Source organism: Epinephelus fuscoguttatus, linkage group LG20 (assembly GCF_011397635.1).
Source record: "Epinephelus fuscoguttatus linkage group LG20, E.fuscoguttatus.final_Chr_v1".
NCBI lineage: Eukaryota > Metazoa > Chordata > Actinopteri > Perciformes > Serranidae > Epinephelus > Epinephelus fuscoguttatus.
Genome location: NC_064771.1, coordinates 15350590 through 15363962, shown reverse-complemented (window position 1 = coordinate 15363962; position 13373 = coordinate 15350590). Strand labels below are relative to the sequence as shown.

Genomic DNA, 13373 nt, shown 5'->3' with positions numbered 1-13373 from the left:
CGTTAGCAGCTAGCAGGCTAGCTTGCTCCTTTTTTGCTGTCATGCCTGGAGCTCCTCGAGACTTCACTGCGTAAACGAGAATATAAACGAGAATACCTGGTAGTTAGCCGGTTAGCTTTCAGACGCCCAGCAGCAGTTTGTTCCGCCACCGAGGCGTAGGCAGGCAGGCAGGGCGGACTGGACTTGGATCTGTGACAGGTCTGAACTAACCCACAGCTGAGGGTTGTGCTTTCCTACGGCGACCTGTGCTTCAGCCGTGTGGAGATTGCTCACTATCACACATCCTAGACTTTGTGATGAGATGAGAGGAAGCCTGCTGTGCTGAGTTTCTACAAAATGGTCGTGGAGCTGTGACATCGCCAAAGCTTTGAAGGAAGATATCTCAGTTCGGCTCACAAGGAGTGTCAGCCTTTCTCTTTGCCAAATAACACCCGTCAAGACTGCAGAAATGCTGACTGACAGCAGGTAACCATTTTAACACATCTTCGTCATGAATACAGCCTCATCATTACACACAACCTTACATTAGATAACTGTATCACTTTATTGTAATGCCACATCTTAACTAGATCATATACTACACATATTAATCTAAAACCAAAATCTAGACATCTGTTAAAGCAGGACCAATATAATATCCACACTATGTGAAATCTCTATATAGACCCCAGGGTATGTTAATCAGTGTGTTCACATAATGGGAGTGCCACATGTCTGATCATGTAACTGCCTGAGTGTGAGGTGCTATTTTTGGTTCCTCTTCATGTTCTCTCTTTTTGATAGTCTTTCATTCTCCGCCCCATCTCTCGCTCCCCCTGCCTGCATCGTGTCTGTCACACTCTTACTCTTCACTTTTATGTTCACTCCACTGTCCCCTGCACTCACAACACTCTCTGTTCCTTTCCATTTCTGCTTCACGCAGGAAACGACACCGTAGCTGTGACAGTGAGGAGGACCAACAGCTGAGTCCTCAGGCCAAGAGGTCAGGAGGGGGTCCCAGCCTGTTTGTGTCAGATTTGGATTCAGAGGTGAGACTGAATTCATCATTACATCCACCTTTGGATCATCACACAGATTTAGGTTTGTGATAAAAGTCTTCTTTGGGGACAGGACGAAACTGCCAAGGTCATTTATTCTCTATCTAGTGTGAAGCACATTGGGATTTATAGATAGAGCAAACAGCCTGGCATCATGTGTATAAATACATTTGACTCCGCATCACATATGCAATGCACCACTGTCAGAAAAAGCTCAGGATGTTTTATTTACAGCTTCTGCGTCCATCCATGCGGCTACAATTCACAGCCTATCTCCTCTCTGGTTTTGCAGTCTTCCAGCAGCGACAGCAGTAATGGGATCAGCAGTCCAGAGAGAGCAATAGTGGCAACCACCAGGCCGTGCATACACAGCCAGAACAACTGCATCAACCAGTACTCCCTCAGCCCAAAGCCTGAAGACTCCAATAGCTCCTTGCAGCACGGTTTCCATGGTGACGGCAGCAGTGTCTCTTACGACTACATCAACAGAGTCCTGAGGGAGGCGCACTTCAGTAGTCTGCAGACCAGAGGGCGTCCGGGCTCAACATGACCGTGACCTCTGACCCCCTCTCCTGACCTTTAGTCCCTGGCCCATCAGTGCTGACACCACAGGCACGGTGGCTCCTCCTCGAAAGCCTCAAGTGACACACTCGGGGGTCAGGGGGAAGGGGATGACGTGTGGGGAGGTTTACAGATTTTGGGCACAAAGGCTCATCCCCACCTCACCATGTACCATTTGTCAAGACCATAAGCACATCCGCCTTTCCATGGCCCAGCCACTGTGGTTTTCTGTGCAGTATTGGTGTGTGTTTGTGTGTGTGTGTGTTTGCACGCACCCTGTGCACTTTATAAAGAGGTATCGTTCTCTTTACATGCGTGCGTTGATGCGTGGACATTTTCATTGGTGCTAATCACGAGAAACGTGTGATGATCCAAAGTGCTTGCAAAACTAAATAAAGCTAAGCACTTTACTCAATAACTCCTCATTTTGTTTACTTTCAACTGGGGACATCAGTCGCATGTTTGTATCCGTGAAGTGGGAGCTGTGATCCCATTCACACAGGAAGTCCATGGAGGCCGATAGAGTCACTCCCAAGGAGCATTATTAATACAATCCAGTAAAATAACATTTCAGGCCTTTTTTGTTTTCTCTAACCAAAGTCACAACCTTAAATTATAGTGTACTTGCAGTCACTTTTGCTATCTAAATAAATCTGAAATATTCTGGTGTGGTTGGTGAGTGGGTTCAAGGTAACAGAACAGAGATTCTTCATGAGCCTCACCACCAAAATCCAACCTCAGATTAGACCCTGGCTAATTATAGAGTTGTGAGAGCAGGCACTGGAGTCTGCGGCTCAGGCGGTGCAATGCTCAGCACAGTGTGTCTCACAAAAACAGCCTCAAGAAAAGAAAAAAAAAAAGCTCTCTAAATCAGTTTGATCAGTTTGTAACCATGTGTTTAACATATTACACATCATGTGTGTGGATGCGTCATACGCCTGTCAGCCATACTTGTTTTTTTTTTTAAATGTATGGTTCAATATGACCAGTACACTGTGTTGCGAATAAAATGAGAGATGTGAAAGTGATTCATATTTTATGTAATTTTCCAAAATCATTTGACATTGAAATAAAGCGTTACTGAAAGTGAAGACTGCGTTATGTCACTGATGCCATTTAAATACTGACTCATTTATAGTGTAAGTGCTGCAACAAAAATACAGCAGGTTTTATTGTTCGTCAGCATGTGCAGCAGCATAGCTTGTGTTCACTCAAACAAAATGCATCAGTGGCGTTCATGTGCATTGGGTGGGTTGGATTACCATTTTGGCGTGTCGTGTGTGCCACATTCCACAGCCCTGAACACCACAGTACAGTATGTAACTAAAACGACAAGGGTGAGATTGTGAAGGCAATCTGCCTTTTATAGGTATGCACCAACTGTGAAATTCTGGACTGATACCATACTTAGTTTCATACATAGTTTCTTGCCAAAAACTGACTTGTACAAGCTTACATTTGAACACATCACGATGAAGTTATAATTTACCTTTGTCCAATACTCACTTTTACTGAGTAGAGATGGAACACATCATGATGTAATTCAATGCAACCTCCATTAGCTGTTAGTACTGGCCACCAGCTGCTAACGGCTAACATTAATTAGCTCTCCTCCATACACAGTTAGTGTCAAGCCCTGTGAAAAATTGATGCCACACAACAGAGAAACATATATCGACTGACACTGATATTGGTCCACTAAACTGGTGCATCACTTGCCTTTGATTTGGTTACCCAAGCAACTTGCATTTGCATTATGCTAATGCTCCACACATTGTTATGCACACACAATATCTCAATAATCACTTCCTCCATTAGTTCTCCAAACTAGTCTTTAATCATATACATGCACTCTACCACCACTCTCACAGGTATGTTTAATCAATACAGAGCACACATAATAAATAATTTGTAAACTAACACTCATGACACCGACATAATAGCTTAGTACCAAAAAAATAAGGAAGACAACTCTCATTTGTAAGGTTTATGAGTCCATAAGAAAAACAACTGTAGTGCAAATTACAAAACGAGGGGTTCTCCCTCGGAGGTTTAGGCCGTGCTGCAGAGGCGTACGAGTTGTTTCAGTTAGCTGAAAGGAATCCTGAGATAAAGCAACTGTCAATAATAACAACCGGTAATTCAAGACAACCATTCTTGTTAAATACTTTTGAGGGATTAGCCGACAAACAGCAACATAGCTTCCATACTAGTCCTCGCGTGTGACAGTTGAGGGGTTTCTCAAGCTGACTGTGGATTGCACTAAAGGACTACGGTTATTATGTGTCCGAAATCTCTTTCTCTTCCCCCAGTCTGCTGCTTTAATACAATTTCCAAGGAGGCACCATACAGATAGGAGCAGAAAACCCCAACTTAATGTGAATCTGCCCTCTTTATAGTAAGCTTACAGATCTTGGTTTATAAAATTAAATAGATTTCTAAAAGGATATACGTGATGACATCATTGGTTTAACCACGACAGTTCCAGCTGTATAAAGTTGTGGTCAAAAGTTGACGAATGAGAAGGCTGATACTGGTTGGCTGCTATCACAGGTGACTGCATTGCAAAATAAAGGAGCGCCATCGCCAGGTAGCTCCTCCCTTAAGCTGTCATCCGCGGTGTCCGTCTCTGTTTGGGATGTCTCTCTTTGACACAGAGGTCTCCCCTTAGTCACCAGCTCCATACCGCTGAACAGGGACAGTCTGCTCAGACAGGGCTGCTCACTCTGGGGCTCGGCTGAAGGGGACGAGCTTCTGTCCATGTTAAGCTCTGATTTTTCAGCAACTGAATTAAGATCGCGCTCAGCAGTCCTAAGTGGCTCTTGCAGAACAGGAGAAAGTTTCTCCTCATCGCCGCCATCCATCAGCTCCCATGAGGAGTCTCCCTGGGCTACACAAGAGGGGGAAGATGGGTGATTTGGTGGTGGGGTGACACCTGTGGGTGACATGCCCGGCTGATAATGGTTGAGGTTAGTGTCAGCAGAGTGAGTTGGTAGCAAAGGGTCCGAGTATGTAGATGTTGGAAGCTGATTAGTTGTTGCTTGGTGGCTGTTGTTCACTGTATCCTGCCTTGGTGTGTGTACAGATCCACCCATCAGAGCCTCAAACTGTCGCAGGATCTGGTACGAGGAGATAAGAACAAAAAAACACACCCCCAGTTTGAGTATTATCTAGTTCTGTCCTATCAGTCTTCACCATGTGTAGCTTTTTATTGCTCACCTTGGTGGCTTTGTTGGCCACGGGTCCTGGAGCCCCCTCACTCAGCTGGCGGAGCCTTCGTTGCGTTGATCCGAACATTTGTTCCAGAGAGAGGAGGTCAGAGGTCATGAGGCATGATTCGGCACACAGTGCCCGCTGCAGGATTCGGAGGAAAACAAAGATATGTGCATTAGGATTGAATGATATCATGAAGAAAACCTGGATCTTGAGTGAATCGTATTTATTGTTACCATCTTAACAGTATTTGAGGGATCTTGAAGCTTGCTTGAGAGCAACTCCAGCACGACCTCACAGTTGAGAGTGGAGCACCTGACGGATTGATGAGACAGAAGTAAGGCCATTTGTGAAACAACAAAAAAGACAAATAATACAGTTCATAAAGGAGGAATCAGAAGTATCTGAGGTCTGATTTTAGGTGCACTGACTCTTTGATGAAGTGCTGGCTCTCCTCTCTGGACAGGAAAACTTTGCATCCTTCAGTTAGTCTGTTGATTAGCGCCATCTCCTGGCCACAGTCCCCCAACTGCAGGGCTTCCACACTGAAACCAGACAATGTGTGAGGCAGACTGACAATGATGTGGAGACACTGGACATTCATAGACTAATCTACCAGCTCTTAACAAACTACTGGTGCAACGGGTCGACTTTGCCACTCACCGGTCTGACAGGTCCCCGCTGCTCTCTCTGCTGGCCCCAGATTGGCTCCCGGTACCAGCCGACTTGCTGCCAACAGAGGCCCTGCTGTTTGCCGCGATATCCTGAGAAGAGTTGTGAGAAGAGCTGTTGCCACTGTCGGTCTCTTCCCAGCCGCCTCCTATCTGCCCTGGGAACCGCTGGGTCGATGCTGTGATGAAGACGCACGAGGGGTCAAACTGAATTTTTTTTAATCAAACTTGATAAAGTCTAGTCAAACACATGCAAAAATCTCACCTTTGGGTGCCCGAGTGGGCAGGTTATAGGCACACGCAGGCACCGCCACCTCTATGGGTGCGGACGGCGCAACTACGGCCCGGTAATGGTTGTCATGGAGACGGATACCCTGGTGTTCGGTCGGGGGAAGGACAGCACTGGCCACTACCTCTGCAGCTTTCTGGATCTTATCCAGTAGTGAGTCACCGCCTGCTGGGAGGCACAGGTACAGACATAACGGTACAGAAATTTACACAGATGATAAGCTTGACTGGATTTGTGTCTGTGTGCAGTCAGTGTGTGTGTGTGTGTGTGTGTGTGTGTGTGTGGTGGTCTATCACTCACCTGCTCCCTGTTTCCCTGGACTGTATCCAAAGCCCTGCATTCCTGACCTGTGGGAAGTTGCTGAGCCCATACCTGGACGGAGAGACACAGGAGACCTATTGTACGCTGGGCTTTCAGTTCACAAGATACAAAGAACCTTATGTAACTGATTAAAATCATTCAAGCCTCCTTATAGACACTTATGTGCTCCCTCATATTTCAGATGATGGACAGCATCATTATGTATAACAGTAAGAATGGGTTCCGGCAATTTTGATTTGTTTCCAAGTTGGTTGAATGCCGACATTTGTTTAGCTCCATATCTAATGAATCTCTTATCATCAAATCTGTCATCTGTTTTATCAGTAAAAACCCAAACCAAGAACATTTAATTTTCATTTAGATGAACAGCACATAAATCCTTTAATAGCAGTTGTTTGAATTTTAAGTCCTCCATATTTAAAGGCTCTACACACTCCTGGTACATCTGCACAGGTGTTTTTGCCACATTGGCGCTCTTTTTTGGACTTGATCTGGACCTCGCATGCTTCTCACTGTTGCTATGCCCAACTTCAATCTTCAATTTCTTGCTACTCACCCATTGTTGGGGCTCCTAGGTGGGGCTGCTTGAGCGGGGAGATGCCGCTTTTGGTGGGAATTGTATCTGTGAAAAGCAACCTGGCCACTTCCTGTTAATAGAAAAAGTAAAAATTGAGTGTTAGAGTGCTTAGCTGTCACAGATGTACAGTGGTGGAAAAAAGTTTTCGGACACCCTGTGCATTTGTGAAATATTGGATTAAGAATCACTCTTAGGTCTTCAAGTGCAATTTCTTTTAGTACAGTCACAGCCAAAATACTAAATAAATCCTAAAAAAAAAACATTAAAAACTTAAAATTGATTGGTTCCATAAAAATACATAAGAAATTTTGAGTATTGGGTCATTTTGGTACCAGTGATGAAGGTCGTTCTTTTTATTAAAAGACACAATTTTTGTTGCCAAGCTTCGTGTCTACATAAAGCCAGCACATTTGAAAGTTCTTCAGACACAAAAATGGCTAAAACAAGGAACCTAACGCAGGAAACACGCCTGAAGATAAAGATTCTCAGCCAGGAAGGGTACAGCTGCCGCCAGATAGCCAGGAAGTACAGATGCAGTCCTTCAGCAGTTGGATACACTCTGCAGAAATACAGACGAACCAACAGCTTGGAAGACAAACCAAAATCTGGGCGTCCAAGGGTTTCTTCAGCAAGAAATGACCACATCCTGATCCGCATGTGCAGGCAAAACCGCCGAATGACATCACAGGAGCTTCAGCAGCAGTGGTCAAACCAAACTGGTGTCCAGTGTTCCACCCACACTGTACGTGGCCGACTTTTAGATCATGGCTTAAGGTCCTACAAGGCTATCAAGAAGCCCCTGATCAATGAGAGACAGAGGTTAGCCCGGCATCGTTGGGCCCAGGCACACAAGAACTGGACAGCCAGGAATTGGAAGAAGATTTCGTGGTCAGATGAGTCCAGTTTCCAGCTTTATCTTCCTCCTACTAATGTGAGGGTACGCAGAAGGCCAGGCGAAGCATTATCTCCAGCATGTACAGTACCTACTGTCAAGCATGGTGGAGGCAGTATCATGGTTTGGGGATGCATGAGTGCTGCTGGTGTTGGTCATCTCACTGTCTGTGATGGCACATTGAACTCTACCAAGTATTGTACCATTCTCGAAACCCACATGCTCCCTTCTGCGCGTGCACTGTTTCGTCGAGGTAAAAACTGGATGTTTCAACAAGATAATGCCCCTTGCCACACATCCAAGGCCAGTAGAACTTGGCTGCAGGAGCACAGTATCCAGGTCTTAGAGTGGCCAGCTCAATCCCTGGACATGAGCCCCATTGAAAATCTGTGGTGGATTATCAAAAGGTCTGTTTCAAAGCATAAACCAAAGAATTTAGAAGAATTAAAAGCAGTAATTCAAGAAGAATGGGACAAGATTACCCCTCAACAGTGTGAAAGGCTTGAGATTGTGTAAAATTTTAAGGGTGTCCGAAAACTTTTTTTCACCACTGTATGTTTGAGATGATGTTTTCCACCACTGTATGTTTGACATGATGATTAAAGGGTAAGTTAGGTATTTTTAAATCTGGACGCCATTTTCCAGTGTTTTTGGGTCTAAGTGACTACTGGAAACAGCAATCTTTGAAACTGGTCCAGTATAAAGTGGGACCATTGCAGCTGGCTGCAATGTAACCATTCTGGGCATGTTTGCACTGTCAATTTATGTCCACTAAAAGCGCTTGTTTTTGCCACTGACATACTCAGATTATTATTATTATTATTATATTTATCGGCGCCTGTTATTTATTTAGGTGAAATAACTGTTTATTTAAATGAAGTCTGGTGGGTTGGGCGAGAGCGATTTCGAGGCTGTTTCTGGTTAAACAAAAAGGATCTTACTCTTTACCAAAAAGCTCTATCTCTGTAGGGATCCTTTCCATAATATTGCTGCTGGCTTCAGTGCTCTTGCTCAATACTGGACCAGTTTCAAAAATTTGTTTTTTAGACACAAAACATGGCAAAATAGAGTCCAGGTTGGAAAATACTGACCTTACCCTTTAAATGTAAGCTACATCTCACCTGTGCTGTGTTTCTCACTTTCTGGTACAATGCTGTGCCATGGATGGGATCAGGAGGGCCGCTGTAAACTGAAAAAGCAAAACACCTGACAGTGAGTGAGTAATCAGGTGACGGAGCGGCCGCAGAGTGATGAGAGTTAAATGCAGCTAAAAGAACAGATGACAAATATCTAACCTGATGCTTGCTGGATGAAGGTAGAGTTTCTTCTCAGCTCTGTGAGGAAATGGTTTGAGCCATGACCGCAAAGATGGACAAAGATCTTCAGCACCTGAAACACCAGCAGCATGAGCAGAGTGATTACTCACAGAAAGGAAAGGAAGGAAAATCACCACCGTTTAAAACACAGCTCCTTTCACAGTTTCATATCACAGACAGAAATGTGAATAGTAACACTGCTCTGACCTTGAGTTTGACATGACAGGACTCCACCTGCAGCCTCTCCAGAAGGTACTCCAACAAACACTGACCGCATCCTGAAGACTCATGGGAGATTTCTACAGTTCGATGATGGTTAAGGATATTACCACCACAGCGTAACAGACGAGTATGTCTGATCTGGACAAAATGATTCTTCCCCGGTTAGAATATCTGTAAAGAACACCTCCCCACTGGCATGTTTATATTATTAACTCTGGATTTCAACCCTTTCAAATCAACTTCAGATGAATCATTTCATTTGCATGCATCATGTGAGCCACTATCACCCTTACATCATCATCAGAGACCGCAGCTGCTGACTGAACCACAACAGAAGCTGACAAAGGATACTTCCAATCTCTTGGAAAAGGTAGCCAGGACAGGGGTTTTCATCATCTGCTGTAGCCTTCATTAGAGTGGGGACCTTCAGTTGGTGGACAAGATGATGGTAAGAAAAAGGTGTGACACAAGTTCAAAGCTCATAATAAGGACTATGACACTATGACAACTGCTCAGTCCACAAACCGTTTAAACACAAGCTAACCTGTGTGTTTAGCAGTTTAATTGACGAGGGAACACACACACTGACATGGACTCAAACTTGGCATGACACCGGGGTCTGAGCACCAGGTTAGCTTTGGCCAGACAGACACTTATAACATGGCTGTGCGCCTGTCTGCTGCTGCTGCTTTAAGACTGCAACGGAACAAGCTGGCAGCTCAGCAGAAAAATGACATGAAGTACAATTACCAAGTGTGTTTCTTGCTGTTAGCTAGCAGGCTAATAGCAAGCTAGTGATGGCACAACTTAAATTCAAATAGACACGGTAACGTATGTCGTACTCGTAATGCTCCGTTTATCCGTGACTGGTTTCCACAACTAGTTATGACCATAAACAGCACTTACTTTCTGAAGAAAGGCCAGTCGCTCCATAAATGTTGCCATGATTTAGCAATCCTGGCTGCGGGTTACTCATCTTCCTCCGAGGTATGTGGGGAAGGCGGGGCTCGAGGTGACAGCTAGCCAATCATGGAACAGCAAGTAGCAATCCTAGAGTCTATTGGCGTTCTGGTTACGCCTACAGTCGAAATACAGCGAATCAACTCCAAGAGTGCTTTGATTGACAGAGAAATGTGCGAATCACATTACTGAATATCTTCCTGGATGTTTCCGTGATGACAGGGTCAACAATATGGCGCTGTCCGTGGTTCATATAAACGCTTCATCTTCTGGTTGATGTGTATTTTTTATTTATTTAACGCTTTATGAGTTTGCTATTACATTTAACAGACTGTGAAGTATTATCGGTTCTCTATCGGGCCCGTCAGTTGACATAAAAACCGAAAGGACCCCTGTTAACACCTGAACAACAACCATGTCTGGGTCTAATGCTTGGAGTCGAAGTCGAGAAAAAATGAGACTTTTCCCGGAACTTTTTGCCCAGTGTGCAGGAGAGGTAAGTTTAGTTTTAATTCTATGAACGTATTAAACTCAGACATATGGTTCACACTGAAATACATTCCAGCAAGACGACTGTGCCAATTCAAACAGCATCACATAACAGTTTTCCTATATAGCAATAGGCTGTATTTTTTGCAGTTCCCTGAAGTGAGCATCCCATTTATTTTTCCAACGGCATTTGAACGCCACCATGCTGACTGCTATGATTCTGTGGAGTGCAGGTTATAAAAGCAGGCCAGTTATGAAATTGTAAAGAACATATCAGACATTTGGACCCAGTCGTTTGTGCAGCTATCAGCCACTTGACCATCTGTATTTTCTTTTCTTTAATTATTTGAATGCTTATTGAAATATGTAGGATGTGTGCAGGGGCTTTTCTATAATTTGAGGACATTGGGGGCTTGGTCCCAACCTTTTGTAAAAGGGTCTGGGGGGATCTTATCCTGGGATCCTTATCCTTATCTATTTTTGCATCTTATTTTACCTTAAAATTGTGTCGTGTTTTTTTCCCTTTTAAGATTAATTATGAATTGTGATGTGATTAGTACTGAGTTGAAACAGAATACCGCACAACTGCTGTCATTAGATTGAAGAGAATTTTGAGGTACTTGCATGTGAGTATTTCCATTTTATGCAACTTTATGCATATACTCATCTACATCTCTGAGGGAAATATTGTGCTTTTTGTTTTAATAATCTGGGACTTCAAAGTAACTAAAGCATACAGTTAAATTTAGTAAAATATAATGAACTAACTGATGATGTATTGTTATAGATTAAACTACCCAGCAGTACATAAAGCATTTAAAATGAGCTCCACCTTTACCAGCTGCAACATTAAAGTGATCGCCTGTGCACTTTCTCTCTTGCATGTGAACATGACCACACAGAATGTACAGCTTGAATAAAAACAGTATACAGTACCCAAAACTTGCTTTTTAGAGCAACAGTATATTATTTTTGTGCATTGATGCATCAATAAAATGACACATTATTGGATCCTGTGCCTTTTTTCAAATATGAGGCCTATTCTTCTTTTTAAAAATACATATAGCCTTTATTTTTAGATCAGTGGCTTTTCTGAAAACATTCAGGGCTGAAGCCTCAGATACCCAGGCCTAGCAGTGCAATTGGATATGGGATTAGCTTTGGATGAATAGGTTGAGCTTTACTGTCAGTACTCAATACAGGATTGCAAAATGAAATGCAGTTACATCCCTATGCTATATGGATAGTAATTACCAGAGGATAAACATTTGGGAAATCATAAACAAGCCCATAAAGTAAGATAGAATTATAGAGTAATAGCAACAATGAAGAAAAACATTACTGTGCATTTATGCACATGTAGTATACACATATTATGTACAATATAACTAAAGCTGTAGTGCAAAGAAACTAGAGCTGCAAATGATTTATTGATTTATTGTCAGCTATTACATTAATTGACAATTAATTTGATGATCAACTAATGGGTAGGGCTGAGCAACTTGGAAAATCAAATATCATAATATTTTTTTACTAAATACCTCAGTATCGATATTGCAACAATATTCTAGGGTTGACTGTCAGTGCTTTCACAAAATACTGACACAAAGATATTTTAAATAAATACTCATTAGTAATGTGAATGTAATGACTAAGTGATTTAAGGCAAACAGTAGAACAGCTAATAGTCCAGTAAGTATTGATAATTACGTCACTTTACTGTAATTACAGCCTTTACCAGGAACAGATAACACTTATAACAATATCCAAACTTTAAGATATCTAGTCTCATATGATGATCTCGATAATGTCCATATATTGCCCAGCCATATTACTCTGTTTGTGTAATTCTTTAAGAAAAAAAAATAATCAAAAAACAGTAAACTGATATCTGGGTTGTGGACAAAACAAGACATTTGAGGACACCATTTGGGGCTTTTGGAAACACTGATTGACATTTTTGACCATTTATAACATTTTAGACCCAACAACTAATCAAATAATGAATCATGAAGATAGTAACTGACAGATAAACTGACAATGAAAATAGTTATTAGTTGCAGCCCTAAAAGAAACCAGGTAGTGAGAATGGCGAAGGATGTGCTAAAAATGAAACAGAAGAGGTCAGCAGAGTCGAGACGGTAGAGTAACAGAGAAGAGAATTTACTTTAATGTGAATTTTTCTTGTTAAGTCACACATTATCCTGCACAGACAGGGAAAAGGATAACCGTTTCCCTTTGCATAATGTCAACTTGTGTGTGATTCAGGCAGCAGCGTATGGGAAGTGTGTAGCAGCTACCACTACAGGCAGACAGGAGCTGACCAAGGACATGTGTGCCAAGGAATTCACAGCACTGAAGACCTGTTTTACAAATGCAGTAAGTGGCAAAGTCAGCAATCCTCCTGTTGGTCTTGTGTAGTGGTGATATAGTGGATAGTTATCATCCAAAATAATTATCTTTTATTACAGGCCAAGAAAAAAGCCAAATGAATGGAAACTGTCGCGGCTTTGTTAGAACGGCGAATACAGTGGACAGACCTCTACGGTGCAGTGCTGTGGGAGAAGACTCCAAGTCCCACGTGTTGAGTGTATCATTTTATGTAGATGTTAACACTTCCTGTACTTGGCACTGTAAATGAGCTGAATATTTTTAACGTGTTGAAAAACCAACACACACCTTTTATGACACTGTTAAAATAGAGACTGCGTGTTATGTTGTACCGCTTTATACTTGAATATGCAAGACTGACTGTAATATACAGACGTGAATAAAATTTTGCTTTCGATATTATCAGTTTCTATTGTTGAAACACAAACAAACAG

General features: G+C 42.7%; 3 protein-coding genes across 4 annotated transcripts; 2 read left to right on the top strand and 1 right to left on the bottom strand.

Moving 5' to 3' along the window:
• The first annotated feature begins 331 nt into the window (after positions 1-331).
• si:dkey-21c1.1 (uncharacterized protein LOC100150256 homolog) lies at positions 332-2689 on the top strand. The gene is made up of 3 exons (XM_049563043.1): positions 332-465; positions 923-1028; positions 1330-2689. Exons 1-3 carry the CDS (start codon positions 449-451, stop codon positions 1585-1587), a joined length of 381 nt encoding a protein of 126 aa, XP_049419000.1. The 5' UTR covers positions 332-448; the 3' UTR covers positions 1588-2689.
• Positions 2690-2742: 53 nt separating this feature from the next.
• Positions 2743-10142, bottom strand: tepsin (TEPSIN adaptor related protein complex 4 accessory protein). 2 transcript variants are annotated; one of them, XM_049562714.1, is made up of 13 exons: positions 10006-10142; positions 9451-9523; positions 9085-9176; positions 8857-8950; positions 8683-8750; positions 6649-6739; positions 6072-6143; positions 5748-5939; positions 5475-5661; positions 5243-5356; positions 5048-5126; positions 4818-4952; positions 2743-4717 (listed from the first exon to the last, which is right to left on the bottom strand). In XM_049562714.1, exons 1-13 carry the CDS (start codon positions 10042-10044, stop codon positions 4103-4105), a joined length of 1851 nt encoding a protein of 616 aa, XP_049418671.1. In that variant the 5' UTR covers positions 10045-10142; the 3' UTR covers positions 2743-4102. The 2 variants fall into 2 exon arrangements, with proteins under 2 accessions (XP_049418671.1, XP_049418672.1); XM_049562715.1 differs by having other exon boundaries at positions 5748-5936.
• A 140-nt stretch (positions 10143-10282) lies between these two features.
• ndufaf8 (NADH:ubiquinone oxidoreductase complex assembly factor 8) lies at positions 10283-13338 on the top strand. Its single transcript, XM_049562717.1, has 3 exons — positions 10283-10555; positions 12817-12927; positions 13020-13338. The coding sequence occupies exons 1-3, from the start codon at positions 10475-10477 to the stop codon at positions 13038-13040; spliced, it is 213 nt and encodes a 70-aa protein (XP_049418674.1). The 5' UTR covers positions 10283-10474; the 3' UTR covers positions 13041-13338.
• Positions 13339-13373: the final 35 nt, after the last annotated feature.

Excerpts from the sequence above, each read along its gene's own strand:
- si:dkey-21c1.1 (XM_049563043.1), top strand. Across the intron at positions 1,029-1,329 it reads TGTCAGATTTGGATTCAGAG|TCTTCCAGCAGCGACAGCAG; the intron begins GTGAGACTGAAT and ends CTGGTTTTGCAG.
- ndufaf8 (XM_049562717.1), top strand. The coding sequence starts at position 10,475 with ATGTCTGGGTCTAATGCTTGGAGTCGAAGTCGAGAAAAAATGAGACTT. Across the intron at positions 10,556-12,816 it reads TTGCCCAGTGTGCAGGAGAG|GCAGCAGCGTATGGGAAGTG; the intron begins GTAAGTTTAGTT and ends TGTGTGATTCAG. Across the intron at positions 12,928-13,019 it reads AGACCTGTTTTACAAATGCA|GCCAAGAAAAAAGCCAAATG; the intron begins GTAAGTGGCAAA and ends CTTTTATTACAG.
- tepsin (XM_049562714.1), bottom strand. The coding sequence starts at position 10,044 with ATGGCAACATTTATGGAGCGACTGGCCTTTCTTCAGAAA. Across the intron at positions 8,951-9,084 it reads CCTGTCATGTCAAACTCAAG|GTGCTGAAGATCTTTGTCCA; the intron begins GTCAGAGCAGTG and ends CTGGTGTTTCAG. Across the intron at positions 5,357-5,474 it reads AGCGGGGACCTGTCAGACCG|TGTGGAAGCCCTGCAGTTGG; the intron begins GTGAGTGGCAAA and ends GTCTGGTTTCAG.